The following is a 24,536-nucleotide window of genomic DNA, read 5'->3' on the forward strand; positions in this document are numbered from 1 at the left end:
TTGGAAGAGATAGTAGACTGCGAGGAATTCGAATCTACTGCAAATAACTGATGGAGGGAAAAGAACATCAATACAAGACCAAAAAACATGGGCACAATATGTAACTGAAGAAACTGAATCTGAAGAGCCCAGGCATGGGCAGATATGAATCCGAAAATCCTGGGTACATGCATATATGAATCCGGAAATCCCGGGCATGGGGAAATAATGTAATGCTCAAATAAAAATCACACAATAAAGGCAACTGAAACTGATCTGCATTTTTTTTTGTTTTTTTCCAGATCACTATCAATACTCAAACCAAAGGCAGCAAATCAGACTATGCTGACAAAACAAATCTGAACAATAGTCAACCAATATTTTGTAACCCGTGAAGCCAAAATACCAAGATCGTGTGAAAGGAATAAAGAGAGGATAATATTTTTGAAAGAAATATTCCAAATAAGCAATAAAATAGGAGAATAATACTGAAGCAATATGGAAGAAACCCAAATAGAATGATCAAGAAAGATGGTATAAGGTCACGATTTCAAAAGAATAACTATGACAAAGCCGATTGGGGATAACAGCCTTACCAAAACACATTAGAATCAAGAGAAGAAATAGAAGGAGAAGTGAACAGGATAGATGAGAAGAAAGGAAGAATAAGGAAGCAAGAAGATAACCTTAGAAAGGCAGAAATATCAAGCTTAATGGTCATAAAGATGTCACGAGCACCAAGCCCTGGATCTCATGTTAAATCATATGTATTAATACATATATATAAATATATATACATATGTAACACTATAATACCCGATAGGGGCATTATAATCTTTTCATAGTTGTTTTATTAAAAAACTATTTTTTCTTTTTTTTCTTTTCTGTTTTTCCTTTTTTTTTCTTTTTTCTTTTGTTTTATTTCATGCCAAATAGGGGCCCCACAATAAAGTCGTTGGGGCCCTCAATGGTCATAAATGTGACCGTTGGGCGCTCCCAACGACTCTTTGGGAACCCCCTTTTGGCCTCCTTTTTTGAACCCTTAGTGTGTGTATAAATAGGGGTTCATAGAAGCAAAGGCATGATATTCATCTTTTTACTCATTGTCTTTATTCTTCACACTTTGGTGGCAACATGGAATCCAAAATCGATCTATCCTTCAAGCTCAATGGAAAGAACTACATGATGTTGGCATCGACAATGGAAAACAACCTCAAAGGTAAGAAACTTTGGGGTTATGTAATGGGTTCTATTCCGGAACCTCAATTAGAGCTCACCAAGATTGAAGGAGACCAAGAAAAGGCTCTTGAGGGAGATGCTCGTCTCAAAGTCATTAAAGACCATCAAAGAAAAGTGGGAGATAGGGAAAGCAATCACGCCAAGATTCTTACTTGGTTCATGAACAATGTTGAACTCAAGGTATGTGCAAATATAGCTAAATTCCGTCGAGCCAATGAGGCTTGATTCTTTATGAAGCGTATGTATACCCCAAAAGATCTTGCAAAAGCATATTTTTTTCAAGAAAAGATTAGAACCACCAAACAAGGTGATTTGAGTATACAAGAATACTATAGTGCATTAAATCCATTATGGGATGAGTTGGCTCTTTTAGAGCCCAAGTGGGTTGCTATGGAGGATGTTCAACTAAGACAAAAACAAATGGAACAAGATCGATTATTTCAATTTTTGTTTGGTCTGTCCCGAATTTGAGCAAGTGAAGTCATCACTTCTCCATAGGTCTATTTTTCCTCCAATAGAATATGCCATAGCCGAAATCACACAAGAGGAAACTAGGTTTGGCATGAGTAAGAATATTAATGAAGTGCTTGCCGTATCCAAACCCGGCAACAATGTCAAAACCTATAAACCACCCCACTTTGGAAAACAAAGAAACTATAGTGGAGGAAAAAAGATGATTGTATGTCATCATTGTTATGAGTCGGGTCACATTAAACCCGCTTGCCCAAAGCTAAATGGAACATTCAAGCCTAAGGTGGCTTCCCTTGAAGAATCCACCACCAAAGAAGATGAAGGCAAGAGCGACGACCTCAAAGAAACTCTTGGTCAAATCTCTATGGCTCTACTACAAATTCTCAAAGCCACTTCCTCCACATCCGGTGCGGCCATTGCATCTATTTCGTCTCCTTATACGTATTCTTGGATCTTAGACTCCAGAGCATCTTTTCATATGACTCCACATGAGAATGCATTAACCGATGTATGCACCAATTCAAAAAGTTCATCTGTTTACACGGCCGATGAAACCTTTTTAAAAATCATAAGTATTGAAACACTTAACTCTAAAAATTCTCAAAATCTTTTTGTTCCAAAAGTTAGAGTTGTTCCAAAACTAAATTTACATTTTTTTCTGTTTCCCAAATCGCCGACCATGGATGTGAAATATCTTTCTCATCTAATGGATGCTTTATGCAGGATCTCCAGTCCGGGAAGCGGATTGGGCAAGGCCATAGAAAGGGAGACCTCTACTATATGGATCATCTAAACCTTCCTACAATTTTTTTTTGTACTTATGTCTAAGATAAAAGCATTGAAACTTGGCATAAAAGACTTGGACATCCAAGTTATTCAGAAATGTATCTTTTTCCATTTGGAAAAAAATTTTGTAAGAAAAAAAACATTAATTGCAAAAATTGCATTTTTTGGGAAATTGAAGTCTATTCCATTTTCAACTAGAACATTTCTTTCTACAAGACCTTTTAAATTGGTGCACTCGGATGTTTGGAGTCCATCTCCTATCATGTCTAAAAGTGGTTACTCTTACTATGTCACTTCCATAGATGACTTCACTAGATATGTTTGGATTTATTTTCTTAGTCATAAATCGAAAGTATTTTCCTTCTTTAAAGAGTTTCATATGAAAATTCAAAATCAATTTCAAAGCAATATATCAATTCTTAGATTTGATTCCTGTGGAGAATATTTATCTACCGAATTTCAAAATTATTTAAAGCTAAATAGAATTTGTCATAAAAAATTGTGCCCTAGAACTCCACAACAAAATGGACTAGCGAAAAGAAAACATATGCATATTATTGAAACCGCTAGAACATTGCTTATCTCTAAAAATATTCCAAAAAAAAATTGGGCTGAAATCGTCTTAACCTCAACATATTTAGTCAATAGAATGTCTTCTTCTAAACTAAATAATGTCTCTCCATATGAAAAGCTTTTCAAATTTTCTCCTTACTTCAATTGCCTTCGCATCTTTAGTTGTAAATGTTTTGTCCTCTTACATAAGAGAGATAAGTTATCCCCAAAGGCGATTGAATGTGTCTTTTTAGGCTACGAAGAAAATAAAAAAGGCTATAGGTGTTTTGATTTCAAAAATAACAAACTATATGTTTCAAAAGACGTAACCTTTTTGGAAGATGAGAATAGATTTGAAAAACTAGATAAACAAAATGAGGTTGACTACATGTTTTTGCATGACCTTATAGATGATATATGTGATGATTCGATGAATCATCTTGAAAATATAGAGGATACTTGTGATGTATCCAATATTGATGAATCACCACATAATACTGATATCAGTAATGAAAATATTAATGTTTATACCCGAAGAGAACAAGAAAGGCCTATTAGCGCCTTGGAGAAGTTTTCTCAACTTACCGAATCTTTGGAAGAAACCCCTATTAGGAGATCTTCTAGAGAATCAATCCCACCCAATAGGTTTGTGTCATATGAGTCTCTAAAACATAATTATCAGGCTTGTTTGATAACATTATATTCATATTATGAACCTGCTCATTATAATCAAGCCAAAACTATACCACATTGGGTTGAAGCCATGAAGATAGAATTAGATACCTTGAAAAGGGCCAATACTTGGAAAATAGTCAAACTACCTTCACATAAAAAACCTATTGGATGTTGATGGGTCTTTAAGGTTAAAATCAAAAGCGATGGATCCTTAGAAAGATATAAAGCTAGATTAGTGGTTAAGGGATATTCGCAAGAATATGGAATTGACTACGAGGAAACATTCGCTCTTGTAGCCAGAATGACAAGTGTTAGAACCTTAATAGCTATCGCATCAACAAAAAAATAGCCTATATATCAACTCGATGTAAAAAATGTTTTTTTAAATGAGAATCTAAATGAAGAAGTATATATGGATCCGCCACCTGTAGTTAACATTGGACAAGGTCAAACCCTTAAACTTTTAAAAGCTTTATATGGTCTTAAGCAAGCCCCCAAGGCTTGGTATGATCGATTTAGTGATATCATGATTAAATTGGAATCTCATTCTTTTTATATAGACACTGCTTTTTTTATAAAAAAGTGTAGGTACGAATATTGTTATCTTATTACTTTATGTTGATGACATGATTATCACAGGAAATTATCAAAATAGTATTGTTAATATTAAAAATATGCTAAAAGATAGTTGTGACATGTCTGACTTAGGTTTTCTTAGATATTTCCTTGGTATTGAAGTTGCATATTCTCCTCGAGGATATATTTTGTCACACATGAAGCTTGTTGCAGATATATGTACTAAGTCTGGCATTTCAAATGATAAAAAGGTAGAGACTCCAAAAGTAATAGATGCAAAATTAAGGTTGGAGGATGGGGTTTTTCTAGAAGATCTCACACCCTACAAATAACTCATTGGATCTCTCACATGTCTGACTATCATCAGACCTGACATCGCTCACGTTGTTCACTCTGTTAGTCAATTGCAGCATGCTCCTACAACTATGCCTATGAGTGTCGTGCTCCGAGTCATCCGATATCTCAAGAACACCATAACTAAAGGGTTATTTCTAACATCATCTTCTTCATTAAATTTACTTGCCTATACTAATGCATATTGGGGAGGTAATCCTAATAATAGAATCTCAACTACTGGTTTTTTTGTCTTTTTAGGAGATTCTTTAATTGCTTGGAGATGCAAGAAGCGACAGAAAGTTTCACTATCCTCTACTGAAGCTGAATATCGGGTTATGGCAACCACTACAATGGAACTTGTTTGGCTTCGAAGTCTTCTCAAAGATATGGGGGTTAAATTTACTGGAGTTTCAAAACTTTGTTGTGACAACAAAAGTACCATTTATATTGCCAGCAATCATACCTTTTATGAACAGACCAAACATATCGAAATGGACTACCACTATGTTCGTGATGAGTATCTACGTGGAACAGTTACACTGCCATATGTCACATCAGAATATCAGTTAGCAGATTTTTTTCACTAAAGCTCTTCCTACTCTACGCTTCATGTTTCTCCTTGGCAAACTTTCGGTCATCTCCCCGTAAAGTTTGAGGGGGGTGTTAAATCATATGTATTAATATATATATATATATATAACACTATAATACCCGATAGGGGTATTATAGTCTTTTCATAGTTGTTTTATTAAACAACTTTTTTTTCTTTTCTTTATTTTCTGTTTTTTATTTTTATTTTTTGTTTTGTTTTATTTCATGCCAAATGGGGGGCCCACAATAGAGTCGTTAGGACCCCCAACGGTCACAAATGTAACCGTTGGGGGCTCCCAACAACTCTTTGGGAGCCTCCTTTTTTGAACCCTTAGTGTGTGTATAAATAGGGGTGAAACCCTTTTGTATTTTTTGGTGTGTGAAGCCTTTGTGCTCTCTTTCAATAAAAGAGATTTTATATTTTTAGTTTGTGATTCTCTCAAGGCTTGTGTATGAATTGTCCCATAGTGGACTTGGCTATTATTTTCTTTGTATATTTGTCCATTGTTGGACATTGCGAATTCTTGTAGCATTATTTATCTTTCCACATACTTCATTACATCTCATGCTCTGATACCATGAGAAAACTGCAGATATACCAGAAAATAATTGCAGGAATAGAAGACACAGCAGTCAATAGGGGGCTGAAACCGGCACGATTCCAAAAGAGGGAAGTCGTGCTCTATATCTTTTCATTATATACTGAAAACATAATATTTTACTTGACAATAATGCCCATGTTTAGTATACAGACATAACAGTTATATACAGGGGCATATAATGTAAACAAATAAATACACAAATACAGGTTGGTGGGCTGCATATGGAGCCAGACCTAAATCACGTCTCATCCCAATAAGAACAAGTAATATATACCTAAAGCATGAGCAGGAGTAGCCCACTCCATGAATAATGTAAGCAAATAAGACATATCAGCAATAGAAATAAAGTGGTACATGAACATGAAAGCATAGAATCCTCACCCTTTCAAGAAGGAACTGCTCTCCAACAGGTAAACGTGTGTTATAATTGCATCTTCCACTGACTATTTCCAAAAGAAGAACACCAAAACTGTATGTATCTGCGCTCCGTGTTAATTGTCCTCGAATGGCATATTCAGGAGCCAGATATCCTCTACAGTGAAACATGATCAACAATGTCAAAAGCTTTTAAAAATTTGCTTAATGTCTTGAGTATTTTCTATGTATAGATAAGATATTTGGACAATTAATGGAGCTTCCCAAACTAACATGCACCTACTACCAGCATATACTCTGATTCTACATAAAGCATGTCAAAAAGCAATCTATGTAATCGAAAGCGCCAACTAATCCACCTAGTCAACCTAGACAAAAGTAAAACGCCTAGCTTTGCAATTCCTAGGTGGGTACCTTAAAAGGTACCAATTTTGTCGACTAGGTGACTAAGCTGCCCTCTGTTAACTTGTATAGTTATTATATGTATGTATATATATTCTCTTAGGATTCCTATGTATTTTCTTTCTTTGTATTTGTAATAGGCCATGACCCTTAGAGGCATTTCTGTTTTTTTCTTTTTGTAATATGTCATGCCCATTAGAGGCACTTTTGTACTTTTCATTTTTTATTTTTTGAATCTGTTCTAGCCATTGGGACTAGCCCAACTAGCTGTTGTGCTAGCCCTCTTGTGACCTCTATTCTCTATATATATGGGATCTCTCCCATGTATTTGATATGCTTTTCTTAAGCATTTTACAGTGAATGAAATATTATTTTTTATATTATCGGTGCTCTTTTGTGTGCGATTGTGAGCAATTGTAAGTGTAACCTAGTGGCCTTGTATTTTCCCATTGGTGGCTAGTGTATTGCCTTTGTGGGCTTGTGCTTGAACACTTTCTTGTATGCTCTTAGTAGCATTGTGAGTGTATTTTTATTTGAGATTTCATTACACGGTATCAAAGTTATAGGCTCTTGTGATCTCATTGTACTTGAAGCTCGCGGTTGTGACGAGAGGAAGAAGACTTCTTCAAGTATTGGTTAAAGTTTTATTTTCCAAAAATGGCCGATAAGGAACTTGTGACAGTGATCTCATTCAAGCTCAATGATTCCAAATATCTTATGTGGGCTGCTATCATAGAAAATCGTCTCAAAGGAAAGAAACTTTGGGGGTATGTGAGTGTCACTATTTGTTAGCCACAACTCATACTTACAAAGAAAATGGTGATCAAATAAAAGCATTTGATGATGACGAAGAGTATAACCTTAAAGAATATCATGTCAAGATAAAGCATTGGAAAGTCGAAATTGCTCAAATTTTATCTTGGTTCTTAAATAGCATGGAACGCAAAATTGCCGCAAATATTGTCAAATTTAAAAAGGCATGTGATGCATGGGTTTTTCTCAAAAGTATGTTTGTATAAAGAGACTTTGCATGACAATACTTTCTCCAAGACAAGATTCAGACTACGAGACAAGGAAACAAAAGTGTGAGGGATTACTATGGAACTCTTTCCATTTTATAGGATGAGTTGGTGTAACAACCCCAACTCACACCCCTTAAAAATGCGGATTTTTTTTAACCGTTGCAGAAACCATTCCAGAAACCTGGGACCTTTACAGTTTCACTCTCAATTGGATAACACGACCAACCACAAGAGAAACTTACACCTATCATCCAAACCAAACCAATCCTTTATTGAAATACTGATAAATAAGTCTAGAGACAATTACATAAAAGAACTATTCAGAGTGCAGTAACAACTAAATAAACCAAAAGAAAACAAAAGTAGAGCCACGATGTTCATTTGTGATCTGTCTAGCAAGTGTGTGACACTCGTGACTTTCCCATATGCAAGTTGCTTCATTGATTTTCTGCTTCTACGAAAAACCATAAAAAAAAGGTCAGAAATCTGAAAAATTCTGCGTACAGATCACTCTAATGAAAATAAGTGAGCATAAAGAACACAGGTACAACTTTATGCAATTTTTCAGATAAATGCAATTCTGACAATTACTTAAACCAATTTAAGCATTCATGCAACATTTATTAAGTATACAAGAACCTTAATCAACAACAGGTATTTCAATTTAAGTAAGCAAGGTATTCCACATGCATTGAAATTTAACCATCACCCATCCAACAACATATAACATTTAAGAGAAGAAGTAAATTATGCATGTCCTAATGCATAGCAGGGTTATGCATGATTTATATGCAATGTATGAACATTTTATTATCTTTCATTTAAGTTCATGTTTCCATATGCATGCCCTATTAAATGCATACAATTTAGGTTCCTCTTTTTAATTACCATCGCTCGCGGATACACCAAACGGGTAAAATCCCCAAGGTCAAGTTAGGTTCCCAGAGTAGCTTAGCATACAATTTGTATTTTATTACTGGGTTCCAACTTAGCCCTCCACCAAATCACCTTCGAAACATTAGACATCTACATCTAATGTCGGGAACACAAGGGATACCCCACGCCCACAAGTGTCACTTCCTTGGTACCAAAACAATAACAACTGTGACAAACACACCACCCTCAGGTAAAGTGATAGACTCTCCTTAAAACCGTGGTCAGGAGAAGGAACCTCAATATCGGGTTCAGTGGACCAAATTTAAGCACACGAAGTTTTTGTATCCTCATAGTCTCCCCAAGACTAAATCTCTAAGATCTCCATTCTCCAGATGGAAGATCCCAGAACATATGTTACACTATTCTTATTTCTTATATTTTTATTAAAGTCAATTCTTTAAGTTTGCAACACCATATGCAAAAGTAAAGTGAAAACCCGCATCCTTCCTTTCAGGGACCCTTACGAGACTCCAGCCCTTGAGAACAACAGGAACAGTGTAGTAGTGTGTCATACCAACTTGTGTGGTTTAAGTGATGCAATTAAATATATAAGAAAAATAACCAAGTCCACGGCTCTCCGAGTCAGTGATGATCCATTAGGCAATCGATGCATCACACAACAAAACCAAAGTGATGTGTTATATAACATCAAACTATTGTGCCAAATGCACGTGCACCCATATAAGACAAAGTCAATCATAAGCATGTAATTTCTCACCTCACATGCATTTTTGTCATGTGTGTGCACGTGAACAAAATTGTTTATTATGCATGTCCATGGTAAGTGAAACCTCAATCAGTTAGCATCTGCATACTTTTCTTGAAGATGTGTATTCATATCAATGCATAGATACATTAAGTAGATACTCAATAGTCGATGAAATATTTTCTTTTCAATGAAATGATTTCTCTTCGGTGTACACATTTGATGCATACTCATACTCAATATTCAGACTTAATATAAATGCATAATTTCAGCTAATGCGTGGATTTCACCATTAGCAGGTAGATACTCAGCAATTATACATATGCCCTAAAATCCCCAGATTTCGGATTTCACACCTGCCCCCAGTTTATTCATGTAGTCAACACTTCATTTGAACATTGAATCATACAAACTTATTTAGTCATAAGCATCTGAAAATTTCGTTCCAGCATGCACATAGCTGAAACCATACCATTCAGTCCAGAAGTAGTCAGATACAACACCTGCTACAAGACATATTTATTTATTTATTTATAGTTCTATTTTATCATTTTTTTTCATTTCGGCCATATGGATAGAATGACTCAGATTTTCCATGCAAGAGGTTCATTTCCAAAGCCTCTAATATAAAATATAGTAACAGACATGATTCTGGGAAGACCAGCAAATGCAAATCCAAATCAGGAATTCATTGCGGTAGGCAGACATGTTGTTTAGGATGTTCAGTGCTTGGAACATCTCTTTACCTTCTATTGTGTGTCCAGTTTAACTCAATTCTACATAGCATGTTTGTATGCTATCATGATTAACATGTGTTAACCCACCATTTGGAACACATGACAGTTTGAGTATTAAAAATTTAGAACATGCACTAACGTAGGTATGGGGATATACTTAGAACAGGAAATTATCTAAACAGTATAAGGTTAACATGGAAAATAATCAGAACATGCTATAATCTGTATATTAAATCGATAGCACCTAAATATACTTAGACATCGATTAAGCAATTGCATGTTCAAGGGAAATACACGGCCTTTATTCAGGTTTACTAAGAATATAAAAAAAATCAACAGATTACAACACTAAAAAACATTTTCTTTTGAGTTCACGACAGCCGAACTAGGAACCCCCCTTAGCAGACATCGACTCACTTAGCAAAAGTCGACAATAACCCTTACTGAAAATAAACCCTTTTTTTTGCATGACCCAGCCACCTAATCGACTGAGCCTGTCATGAAATCGATCCACCATGATCTCCATCTTTTACCCGGGGGTTCCATCCAAAGAAAAAAAAACAACACAAAATCGAACTGGGGTTTGATTTCTCATTCATTTTCACAAGGGACTCGTACCTCTGTCCGGCATTAGGAAGGATCTTCTTAAAAGATGTACATATTGCCCCATCGTTTTCCTTCAGCGAATGTCTTCCTCGTGCGAAGATCCTTGACATAAACAGAAGAGGGAGTAAATTCAACTGAAGCATTAGCATCATCAACAAGTTTTGAGACAGAAACAATGTTCTTTTGAATATTAGGTGCATGGATGACACTTGGAAGTTTAAGAGAGGACTTTGACATGTGTATAATGGCATTTCCAGTATGTGAAATTGTGTGATGAGATCCATCTCCTGTGACTATGCTATTCTTACCAACATAAGGAGTGAGAGTCAAGAGTTTACCTACATCACCCGTGACATGAGTAGCTGCTCCGGAGTCGACATACCAAATTCCTTTGTCATTTTGCTTCATATTCAATCTTGTCAAGGCTGCCAACAGCAACTCTTTTACTTCTCCATCCTTCCTAGCTTCTGCTTGTGGAGCTTTCCCTTTTGTTTTGAGGGTTAAACCAACAATTCGCTTTAATGTGTCATTTCTTGTTGCATAGGAAACATGTGGGAGTGGGTCTTTGTCCTTGTATATTGGGTGTTGGAAGTATGCCACGACCTCCATAGGTATTTCTCCCTTGGCCTCCTTTTCCTCGAAAAGAACTTCCTCGTCCTCGACCATAACTCATTCCCATAGCCAGCACATCTTGTGTTCCTGAATGCCCATGAGAATCTTCAGAAGATCCTTTCAGAGTCATCTCATATTGTAATAATTTCGCACGAAGATCTTCAAACTTTGGAAGTTCTGGTAAACATAGTAAGGTTGTCGTCATAACATGATAATTTGACCCCAATTCACTCAAGGTTTGTTGTACTTTATCTTTTTCACTGACAAGACACCCAACAACAGCCAGTTGGTCTGTGATGCTTTTCATTTTATTCAGGTATTCCATAATGGACATGGAATCTTTCTTCAGCATTTGAAACTCTCGCTTAAGAAACATAATTCTTGCCTCAGAAATTTGAGAATATGTATGAACTAGCGTATCCCACAGTTCCTTGGCCGAACAATCATCAGGAAGAGCAATAAGGACCTCTTGTGAGAGAGTTGAAGTGATGTATGCCACTAGTGATTGATTCATTTTCATCCAAGCAACATATTCTAGATTTTTGTGAAGAACAACAGATTGTTCTCCTTTATCGTCTGCTTTTTCCTGCGAAAGGAATTCTGGAGGGGGTGGAACCGATCCATCCAGATGACCAGAGAGATCCTGACTCTTTATAAATGGGATGATCTGTCTTTTCCTGGTTAAGAAATTGAGGTTATTCAGTTTTTCAGAAACTAGTCGACCGAGAAAACTTGAGGATAGACATGATTGCCCATAAGTAAAATCCATTTGAGGGAAAATCTAAACTGACACTTAGGTATATAAAAAGAAACAAAACAAAATAGAGGGTTCGGCTAACAGGACACTCAGCTGACAGGTGACAAAGTGAAGATTGAAGACAAGTTCAGTTCAGTTCACGGCTAACAGGACACTCGGCTGACAGGTGAACTTGAAGACAAGTTCACGTGATTTCTAGGTGCTGCAGAGAGCTCGGCTAACAGGCTGATGTACCAGGTGATACTCGGCAGTCAGAAAAACAAAAATAATTTCAGAATTTCAGAAACAATGAAAACAGTAGAGATTAACAGAGGAATCACAGATTAACAGAAATTTCAGAAGTGCAGATTGTAGAAAATCAAAGGAATCATAGTGATTCTGAAATAAAAACAGATTTACGTCACCACAGAGGTCGAGTTTTCTCACAGCAAGAAAGAACGACTCGGCTGAAGGATGATGAAGGAATGGAATGGAATGGAACAGGCGTGATTCTGGATGACAGGCGTGATGGAGAAAACTCGATCGTGGCTGAAGAAACAGGCGTGATTCTGGGTGACTGAAAGCAGATCGTGATTGGCAGATCGTGGATGGAGAGAACTCGATCAGACTTGGCAGATCGTGGCTGAAGAAGCAACAAAACTCGATCGTGGCTGAAGAAACAGGCGTGATTCTGGGTGACTGAAAGCAGATCGTGGATGGAGAGAACTCGATCAGACTTGGCAGATCGTGGTTGAAGAAGCAGGCTCGGTTCTGGATGGAGAAGACTCGATCAGACTCGGCAGATCGTGGCCTTCTAAAACAGACTCTGATACCATGTTAAAAGGGAGCCCTCGTTCAATTGTCCTGTCATCGAGCGAAAGAGAGAGAGGGAAGAGAGAGAGAGAGAAAAAAAGAGATTTCAGAGAAAGGTCGTCAGTCCATCGTGGCTGCACCTTTCATTCTATTTAAAAGTTAAGTGTATAAAACTAGGGTACAGAAATACCCCTTAACAACATGCTAATTTATAGTATACACTAATTGGATCTGGACCCGATCCATTATATAAGTGGATCGGGTCAGCCACATACACAATGACGACTTCTTTTCACCTTCACCCTATGTCACATAGGTGCAGGTGCGGGTACGGCAATGCGGCACTTTAAAAAAACTTGGGTGCGGGGTGCAGGAGGGTGTGTGTATATATATATTAATAATTTAATATATGTATATATAAAACTTAACCATAAACAAGCTCTCAATAAAAAAATATGTTTTTCACCAAAAACAATAAAAAATTTAGAAGTATTGCTTAATCAAATTTTTAATCAGGTATTGCTTAATCAGATTTGGATTTATATACATTTAATACAAAAGTCCATTCCAATGCAATTTTCACTTTTTTATTAATGCATTTAATACAAAAGTTTAACCTACTCAGTTCTCCCCATTTAATACAAAAGTACATTTAATACAGAATCTGACCTACTCGGCTCTCCCTATTTAATATATAAATTCATTCCAACGCAGTTTTAACTTTTTTTATTAATGCATTTATGACAAAGCTCTATCAAAAGTATAAAGGAATGTAATGGCTCAACTTTTTATGACAAAGCTTTTTAAAAATAGTAAAATAATGTATGTGGCTCAAAACATTTAATGCACAACGTTTCAAACTTTCAAAGCTTTGTTTATAGGATAAAACTTTAAATAATTAAAAAAATAGTATAACTATTTTGGACAAAAATAACCTTGGGTGCGGGTTGACCGCACCCATGGTCACATTGACTGCACTGGGTGCGGCACCCGCACCCCCACCCTCGTCAACGTGCGGCACCCACACCGGCATCACGTAGCGTCGATGCGGGTGCGGCGGCCTCTATGCCGAGTCCTTGTGACGTAGCCTTCACCTCATTTCATTTTTCTTCTTAGCAAACCTTCAATTATCACACCGTAAGTTTAAAGGGGAGAGTTAACTTGTATAGTTATTTTATATATATATATATATATATATATATATATATATATATATATATATATATGTATATATATATATGTGTGTATATATATATATATGTGTGTGTGTGTGTGTGTGTTAATATACATATATATTCTCTTAAGATTTTTATGTTTTTTCTTTCTTTGTATTTGTAATACGTCATGCCCATAAGGGCATTTTTGTTATTTTTTTAATAGGTCATGCACATGAGGGGCATTTTTGTACTTTTTATTTTTTATTTTTTTGAATCTGTTCTAGTCGTTGGGACTAGCCCAACTAGTTGTTGGGCTAGTCCAATGGATAGTTGGGCTAGCCCTCTTGCGCCCTCTATTTTCTTTATATATGGGATATATCTCATGTATTTGGTATGCTTTTCTTAAGCATTTTACAGTGAATAAAATATTATGTTTTTATATTGTTTGTGCTCTTTTGTGTGTGACCTAGTGGCCTTGTATTTACCCATTGGTGGCTAGTGTATTGCCTTTGTGGCCTTGTGCTTGAACACTTTCTTGTATGCTCTTAGTAGCATTGTGAGTGTATTTTTATTTGAGATTTCACTACACCCTGGCCTAGGCACAAGGACATTTTAGTCATTTATTATTATTATTACATGTATTTTGTTATTCTTTTATATATATATAATTATATATGTGTGTATTTTCGTGATTTTTTCTGTGAAATGATGAAAACATACTTAGTTAATTATACTATATATATAATGTTTTATATATGCATGTTGGTGCTACTTTGCTTTTGGGATTTTTTCAGTGAAACGTTGAAAGCATGCATAGTTAATTTTAATTGATTATGTTTTTTACATGTATGTGTTAATTTGTTTCTGATAATTTTTTCTGTTAAAGGCTGAAAGCGACAAATATATGTATGATTTTATTTGTATATATGTGTGTTTTTTTGTGAATTTTCTATAAAAGCCTGAAAGCATGTGTAGTATGTGTTACTGGCTTCTATGAATTTTTCTGTGAAAGTCTATTTTTTTTATATATATAAATTATATATATATATATGAGAAGGGAGTAGCTGACTGTGGTCTTAGGTGCCTATGACAGCCTACCACAACCGAAGGTGGATTTCTGAGTTGTTTTTCCCAAATCTGACCAAGCAGATGTGTTCAACACTTGGATAGTGTTTTTTCAATAAAACAATAGGATTTTTTAAGCCTTGAATTTTTATGATACAACAACAACAACTACTACGGCTTCATCCCAAAATAATTGGGGTCGGCGATATGAACCAAAAAAGAAAATCATTATGGGTCTTCCACATGAATCCTTCTCCTCCAATCATTTCTATCCAATGCCATGTCCTCGGTGAGGTTCAAAGCATTCATATCATTTCCTATCACCTCCATCCATGTCTTCCTAGGCCTACCCCGACCTCTTTTAACTAATATATTTTCCCATTTTTCCATCCTTCTAACTGGAGCATCATTAGGCCTTCGCCGAATATGTCCAAACCACCGTAAACGATTCTCTCTCATCTTATTTTCAATGGGTGCAACGCCTACCTTCTTACGTATCTCCTCGTTCCGAATCTTATCTTTTATTGTATTTCCACACATCCATCTTAGCATACGCATCTCAGCTACACTCATTTTTTGAATATGATGTCTCTTGGCAGCCCAACATTCTGTACCATATATTAAAGCAGGCCTAATAGTCGTCCTATAAAACTTTTCCTTCAACCGCAAAGGCATTCTACGATCGCACAACACACCAGTTGCACTTTTCCATTTCATCCACCCAACCTTTATCCTATGATTTACATCTCCATCAATTTCTCCATACTTTTGAATGATAGATCCCAAATATTTGAAACAATCATCCACCGGTATTTCTTGCTCACCAAGCTTCACTACACTCCCATCACTACTTCGTTGCTTACTAAACCGACATTCTATGTATTCTGTCTTACTCTTACTCAACTTAAAACCTCTTGCTTCCAATGTCTGTATCCATAATTCTAACTTAGCATTAACCCCAGCTCTAGACTCATCAATCAAAACAATATCATCAGCAAACAACATACACCACGGCACATTTTCTTGAATTGATCTCGTAAGCTCATCCATCACTATAGCAAATAGGAAAGGGCTGAAAGCAGATCCTTGATGTAACCCAACCGTTATAGGAAAATTGGTTGTCACCCCTCCACAAGTGCGAACATTGGTTACTACTCCTTCATACATATCTTTAATTATTCTAATGTACTTGAGAGAAACACCTTTCTTCATCATTGTCCACCAGAGAACGTCCCTAGGTACTCTATCGTATGCCTTCTCCAAATCAATAAAAACCATATGCAAATCTTTATTTCTCTCTCTATTTCTCTCGATAAGTTGTCTAAGAAGATGTATAGCTTCTATAGTTGATCTTTCAGGCATAAAACCAAATTGATTCTCCGATATCATGACAACCTTCCTCAACCTAGACTCAATCACTCTCTCCCAAAGTTTCAGAGTATGACTCATGAGTTTTATACCATGATAGTTTGTGTAATCTTGTATATCACCCTTATTCTTATATAGATGCACCAAAGTACTCTTCCTCCACTCATTAGGCATCTTATTTGTCCGCCAAATCTTGTTAAAAAGATTTGTCAATCATTATAAACCTTTCTCTCCTAAGCATTTTCAAGCCTCGATAGGTATACCATCTGGGTCAACTGTCCTTCTTGATTTCATTTTCTTCAAAGGCTCTGCAATTTCTTTCTTTTGAATCTTGCGCATGAAGTCACGATTCATCTCATGAAAAGGAATAGAGAAGTCTCCAAGATCCTGAGCATGACTTTCATTAAATAGCTTATCAAAATAATCTTTTCATCTCTCCTTAATCTCCTCATCTTTGACTAAAACCCTTTGTGTTTCATCTTTGATATATCTAACCATACCCAGATCCCTCGATTTCCTATCTCTCATCTTTGCAAGCCTATAAATATCATTCTCGCCTTCTTTGGTATCCAACTTGTCATAAACCTCCTTATATACCTTATTCCTCGCGTTCCGAACTACTTTTTTTAGCTTCCTTCTTTGCTATCATATACTTCTCCAAATTCTCATTATCACGACTCTTACTTAGATTTCTATAACACTCTCTTTTAACCTTAATAGCTAATTTGACATCCTCGTTCCACCACGATGTATCCTTACCTAGCGGTGCACCACCTTTAGACTCACACAATACCTCCTTAGCCACCTTTCTCATGCCACCCGCTATCTTATTCCACATTGATTATGAATCCTCCTCGAGACACCAATCAGTTTCCTTAACTACCTGCTCTACAAACATTCCTTGTTTAGCTTCTTTCAGTGCCCACCACTTAATTCTAGGATCTATCCTATGTCTATCCCTTTTGCGGCATTGTCTAATTCTAAGATCTAAAATTAAGACTCTATGTTGTGTAGCTACACTTTCTCCCGGTATAACCTTACAATCGATGCAACAACCCCTATCTCTCTTTCTAAGTAGGAAAAAATCTATCTGACTCGTATTAACCCCACTTTTAAATGTTACTAGGTGAGAATCCATCTTCCTAAACCAAGTGTTTGCTAAGATCATATCATAGGACAAACCAAAATCTAAAATCATTTCTCCACTTTCGTTTCTTTCTCCTATACCATAGCCTCCATGGATACTCTCAAAACCGTCCCTACTAATGCCTACATGCCCATTAAGGTCACCGCCGATGAAAAGCCTTTCTCCATAAGATATCCCTTGTACTACTCCATCTAAATCTTGCCAAAATTGACGCTTAATGGAATCATCTAAACCTGCTTGAGGTGCATAAACACTAATAATATTAATAATATTTGTACCTAATACTAATTTAATAAGTAAAATCCTATCACCCTTCCTACGGACCTCAACTACATTATCTATAAACTCACGACTCATAGCAATCCCTACTGCATTCCTATTCCTATTTATTCCTGTATACCAAATCTTATATCCCCAAGGTTCTATCACTTTTGCTTTCTCACCTACCCATTTGGTCTCTTGTAGACATAAAATATCAATCTTTCTCCTACACATAACATCTACTAACTCCACCAACTTACCAGTTAAAGACCCTATGTTCCAAGAGGCTAACTAATTTTATGGTCTTGGACTAACTTCTTTACCCCCACCCGTCCAACAAAGTGAGGGAACCCTTGCCTATTTGACACCACACCCGGGCGCCGGTGTGACGCGTCGCTTCCGGGAGACGACCTAGCAACCCTTGCCCATTTATCACTGCCTCCGGGCCTATAGAGTACAGTGCGTCGCTCAGTAGGGAACGCCCCAACGAAATTCTCATATTGGTTCATATTCATAGGGTATGACTAAGTTTTTATGTTGGCTGTCACAGACCTACCGCAACCCTCCTCCTTTATTCGGGCTTGGGACCGGCAGTGTATAACTAAACAGTTATACACAGGCGGAGTTCCTTGAATTTTTATGATATTCATAAAAAATTTACAACACCGATTTTCAAACCTTATAAAAACCTACTTGCGCATCAGAGTCGAATGATGCAAGAGTCCATTTCTATAAAATCAAACACGTAGAACACATCTGCACAGTAAGATTCAAGAAAAGCATGAAAAAGAACCTTTTGGAATCCTCGTAAGCAGCAGTAAGCACAAATCGGTGTAGGCAGCTATTTTACTATATATATATATATATATATATATATATATATATATATATATATATATATATATATATATGTGTGTGTGTGTGTGTGTTAAAATCAATTTTTCAGTGAAAGGCTGAAAGCATAACATCGAGAGAGAGAGAGAGAGAGAAACATCATTTTGTCGATTATATTGAACATGTTATGAATCATTGAATATATATATATAGAGAGAGAGAGAGAAACGAGTAACGTCGGATGTGCATAACATTGAACGACATTGGACGCAATGCTGAGCATTGGATTTGTGCAAAAAAACAGTGTATTTTACAAAAAAAAACACTGTCCGCCAATGAATCAATGCGTGATCAGCAGCAGATAGCAGTCCGATAACAGTGGACACTTTGTGCATCCACTGTTACGCCCTACTCCTCTCTCTCTCTCTCTCTCTCTCTCTCTCTCTCTCTCTCTATATATATATATATATATATATATATATATATATATATATATATATATATATATATAGTGTGTGTGTGTACATTCTGGTTATGTATATTTTGTGAAAGCATGTATAATTTTGTATTTGTGCAATGAAAACATCTTATTACTAAAAGAATTAAACATATTTTTATGTACACAATGTATACTTTTTTATTTTTTAATTGGGGTACTGACTAATCCTGACTAGTCCCACATAGTCCTCAACTAGTCTTTTTAAGGGTCTACCGATTAGGCACTGCCTAGTGCTTTTGACTATATAGAAAGCAATTGAAAGAATAATTATGAGAATTTTTCTCTCTTTTTTAGAATGATTTTTTCTCTCTTGAGAAGATAGCAAATCAGATATGTGCCACTGCCAACCCATTGCAAAAACTATAAAATCAGTTACAAACTTGAGGTTTAAGATTCACACTTACACTGTCCCTGCAACGCGGGTACTGACATGACTCATGCTTGATGGGATAAGCTTTGCTAGACCAAAATCAGAAATTTTAGGGTTAAGGTCTTTATCAAGAAGGATGTTGCTAGCTTTTATATCTCGATGAACAATATGTGGTTTAACTTCCTCGTGTAGAAATGAAAGACCACGGGCAACTCCAATGCAGATTTTACAACGAACCTTCCAGTTAAAATCAATTCCATTGTGGAGTCCACCTGATGCATATTAATCATGTTATATTTCTTTTGAAATATATGATGTACATCGACCATGTCACTGTATATTTCTTATAAGATGTATGTTAAGTTGTTAACCCTCTACCGAAAAAGGACAAAATATTCTTAGAGGGAATGCTATACATACTAGGATTAGAAAAATTACCAAGAAGGGTGTGAGAGAGGTCATTATTTTCAACATAACCATAGACCAGCATCCTTTGATCTCCTTCCACGCAGCAACCATGAAGCTTAACAAGATTTTCATGCTCAACATTGGAGATGACAGTAATCTCAGTCAAGAATTCTCGTACACCTTGATTTGATTCAGCAGAAAGGACCTTAACAGCAACAAGTGTACCACCTTTAAGCGTACCCTGAACGTGAAGTACAAGATGAATTGAGGCATCAGGAATCATTAGCCTTAATTCCACAAAAATCCTCAGCAGGATATTGCAGAATCATTTTAGTTGTGTTGCAACCAAAGAACTGTTCAAAGGATTAAACACTTGCAATAGATTTTACCTTATAGACAGAGCCGAAACCCCCTTCTCCTATTTTATTATCAAGACTGAAGCCATTAGTAGCACTTCTCAGTTCCTTGTAAGTGAATATTTTGACATCTTGGATGCCTGAAACTTCTGAAGTACTAACAAGCAATCAACAATAAAATCCTCCATTGGTTTCTTCAAGATATTTCAAGAAGTACAGGAGTTCCATTGGATGTCATGGTATCATAAAGTTCATTCAGAATCTCAAGTTGATTTAGATATTAAAACTTACAGCAACAACATTCTAACGACATTACTCAGACAAACCCCTAAATGAATGACATGCATACCTTGCATAGCTTCATCTTCATCCCTAGTTTGTTTCAATTCAGAGGAGCTTGTTCTTCCAGACAAAAATGAGAAACACATCATAACTGTCTGAAGGTGAAATCTTTCTCTATGTTTGTTGCAACATTTCATCCAACCTCCAACAATTATCCTGCAAAAGACAAGCTATTGATTGTAAATAATGTGACTGTCAACTGAAAATTCGTACTCGGACTTTCTTACCACCAAAGAAAGCACAATATTTTCACCATGGATTATGGCTACATATGTGTGCAGCAAAAGATATCCATTCATATGCCTCTCAAATAAAACTTACAGGTGTTTTCAATCTTACACATTTCCAAGCTGGTTCTAGCTCATAGAGGATAAAATGATGAAGGAAAAAATTATGAGATGGGAAACAGAATGGTTTGTTTTCTTTCTTTTCACTTTTAACAGTTCATTTCTCACAATTTTAGCTTTTTGAAAGAGGGATTGGACCATAGTTAATATGCTATCATGGCATTCACTGGATGCCCCTGGTAATACTAAAGACAAACGTTTGAACACCAAGTATTTTCCTAAGCATAGAACCAGAAGGAGAACTTTTAAGAGCAGAAATAACTCAGGATTAGCATTAAGATCCAAAATGACGCTGCATATGTTGACAACTACAACTTCAATTATAACTTTGTTCACTACAAGGTACCATTTGAATCCTTTGGATCTGAAATCCAAGGCATCGGATTTGGCATGGAGCCCACTCCAAATCCAAACTTTTCAAACACTGAATCTCAGATCCCCCATTTTCCGATCTCTGACATTCATGTTCAAGTTCAAAACAAGAGAAAAAAAGAAAAAGATAAAACTTCTGACACATGTTGCTAACTCTCAGAATAAGTTTTTTGTTTGGAATACATCATTATTTAAGGGCCATCAAGTATTTGCAGGTGTCTCTCCATGATCCAGAACCATTTACATTTCATATAAGACTTTACTTCCTACGCTCTTCTTTTCAACATCAACAAAAAAGTAACTTTTGATTTGTGTTTGTTTATAAATATCCTTCACTGTGTTTCATGTTTATCCCACAATCGCCAGAGAGGTGGTTCACTATAGCCTGCTAGATATGTTTAGTCTATGGTTACATAGTTGGTCAACCTCTAAAAGTTAAATACTACTGTAGCCTACTTGTGACCTATGTCACACGGACTCTTCTAACAGGGCACCTCACCGGCGTCGCACCCGCACACAGGTGGGTGCGACACTTGGACACAGCTTCCTTTATGTTAGGTGAAGTCAACCGCTCTGAGGTTCATTTCTATCCAAAAGTAGATTCAGTTAACCCTAATCAAATCCATTTTTATCTATATTATATATAAATACATAAATGCACACAAATACACATAGTGTTAACTTAAAACTGTTAAAAATTATATATATATATATATCCTTCCCGCACCCCAGCACCCAAGTTTTTTTTAAATTGCCGCACCGCCGCACCAGCACCTATGTGACATAGCTTGTGACCATAGAGCTGTAAGACTCTACTTCGGACCAATGTTTCAAATTTCTTAAATATAACAGATTAAACAGTGTTAGTCATACTTATCTACATGGTCGTCGTATGCTTTCACACACAAATGGTTTGTGTGTACTACGAAGATTCATAATGATGCCTTCTTGATGGTTCATTATCTTGAATCTGATGAAAGATTGGGAAAGAACAAAATCTAAGAATCCATAACAGTGAGAAAAGAAATGCAAGGCCTAAATGAAACCTCCTAATATGAGAAACACTCTAGATAACATGACCACTCTAGATAGGAGAACAATAAGGCGGCACCAAAAGGTCCAAAACTCCAACAGATGAGACATAGATATCAAATTTTAACCCATTAAGCACAAAAAGAAATGTTGCATCCGAAAAAGTTAAGTCATTAGATGTTAGATTAAGAACAAAATAATTGTGTACCGGCTCTTCTTTTTTCATGTTTTCTTAATGAAAGGAAGATTATCAACAATATAGTTTTGATGGTGAGTGATGACGAAAAGCTACAGGCATAAGGTTTATGAAAATGATCAACACACGTGAAGTAAGCAATGAATGTCACACCAAGAAGATGGAACCATGTTCTTTAGCCATGCCATAGACAAAGCTGAAAGAAATTCAGCCTGAAAAATAGGCACAGAGAAGCATTGGCAAAATTGTTACTCCAAACAGAAAAAATAAATGAAAAGGATCTGCGTATTGTGCAAATTGCTGAGTTTCATGGTTGCAATCAGGACAGCAAGAATGCTGCGGAATGGCATGAGCTCTAATACAAAAATTTGTAGCCTTCTCATATGACATTTACAGCTATAGGCATGTTGGGAATATATATGAGCCTGGAATTTGACCATGTATTCCATGAAAAGAGGCCACTGTAAACCGCAAAATGCATCAACTTGTGTACTACAACTTCCGTTCAGCAACTGCTTGATAGAGATTAACATTATAATTGAAACATCAGCCACATGCCTACAGTGTCACAGACTTCCATGGAAACCCTGTTACTCTGTATGTCACTATACGACACAAGGTGGCAGCACTATAGGTTTATATGAAGAGGACTCTATTGGCATGAGGATAGAATCTGATTGCCAAATGCTTTGCTTGAGACTTTTCCAGACACATTGTTCAGTCACGCAGTTTACTTTGGATACTGAAGGCAGAAACTTTTTGTGCCATATGAATTGGCAACAAGACGCCCTGAATGCATAAAAGGGACTTATCTTAGAGAGTGTAGCCCAAGTTTACAATTAATCAGGAACCCATGGCAAGCATGATACCATGTTGGCAGAAGCACAGAACACTAGTTCCATCATATAAGCCAAAAATAAAACGCTCCAAAAAAAAACTGTTGGCTTTAACATACGACACAGCATGAACAAGATCAAGACCTCCATCATGTATGCTAGATACACACAGAAAATTTGAAGCTTTCCAACTTCTATAACAGCAACGGAATTCCTCAAAGTATTTAATTTTTGTACCTTCAAGAGAAAAATTACCATATTTAGAGATACTCTTTATTGATCAATACATTAGACATGGAATCACCCACCTTGTCACTCCAAAACACCACCATCACCCGAAAACAGGTATTTAAAAAGAAGACGAGAAAAAAAAAAGGAAAAGAAATACCATCATCAAACACAAACGCAAACAAAAAACTCGTCTATGGAAAACTGAAAAGTTCCTTTGAAATTTTCCAAAAAAAAAAAAGGAAAAAAACAGGACAGATTCATTTCAGAAGCCAGACTGGAACACCAACCTAAATACCTAGTTCATAGATTCCACATACAGCATCACCAATTTTATTCAATTGCAGCCCAGTAAACGAACAACTTTTTTATTTTTTTGAGAAAAATCAGCATAACCCATCACACCAGAACAGAAAAAGGAAGCAAAAAAGGTCACCTACAGGATGTATGTGCCGTGCAGAGCATAGGATCAGACAGAAGCGCACCTTGTGATGATTTACAGTTTTACATCCCACATTGATCTGTTACCATGGAAATTTCCTTCCAGAAGGAGAAAGGGAAAATGTCAACCGCTGTGTGAGCAACCAATTCAAACAGGCATCCACCCAACTTGTTTTTATAAGTTTCAGCTTGATGCAGCGAGGGAGGGAAGAACAGGTAACCTTGATGTTGACTGACGAGGCACGATCCTCGTGTTCGTGCGATGCGCAGAAAGTCGTATACCGTGGGACTCTTTTTTATATATTTTCAATATGGTCTTCAATCAAACAAGGGATCATACTTAGAACCTGGGTCTGAATCCATTCCGTCCTGCATCATTAGTCGGCTTTGACAACTTGTTATCTCGGGGTGGCAATCGGGTCGGGTTGGCGTGTCAGCATACCTCAACCCGAACCCAACCCGTTTATTAAACGGGTCGGCTGTGGCAAACACGAACCTGACCCGTTTAATAAACGGGTAACCCGA

General features: G+C 36.5%; 1 protein-coding gene across 1 annotated transcript in view; it reads right to left on the minus strand.

Moving 5' to 3' along the window:
- Positions 1-24,155, minus strand: part of LOC149831215 (cold-responsive protein kinase 1-like) — a 39,355-nt gene extending 15,200 nt beyond the window's left edge. Inside the window, exons 1-6 of the mRNA XM_090012008.1 lie at positions 24,011-24,155; positions 20,567-20,715; positions 20,251-20,366; positions 19,892-20,102; positions 19,488-19,725; positions 6,189-6,339 (exon numbers count right to left, since the gene is read on the minus strand). Coding sequence (XP_089868134.1) covers positions 6,189-6,339; positions 19,488-19,725; positions 19,892-20,102; positions 20,251-20,366; positions 20,567-20,696 — 846 coding nt within the window. The 5' untranslated portion in view covers positions 20,697-20,715; positions 24,011-24,155. The remainder of the gene's footprint in view (positions 1-6,188; positions 6,340-19,487; positions 19,726-19,891; positions 20,103-20,250; positions 20,367-20,566; positions 20,716-24,010) is intronic.
- Between the last annotated feature and the right edge of the window lie 381 nt (positions 24,156-24,536).

This window comes from Nuphar pumila, chromosome 7 (assembly GCF_984573655.1).
Source record: "Nuphar pumila chromosome 7, dmNupPumi1.hap1.1, whole genome shotgun sequence".
Classification (NCBI taxonomy): Eukaryota; Viridiplantae; Streptophyta; class Magnoliopsida; order Nymphaeales; family Nymphaeaceae; genus Nuphar; species Nuphar pumila.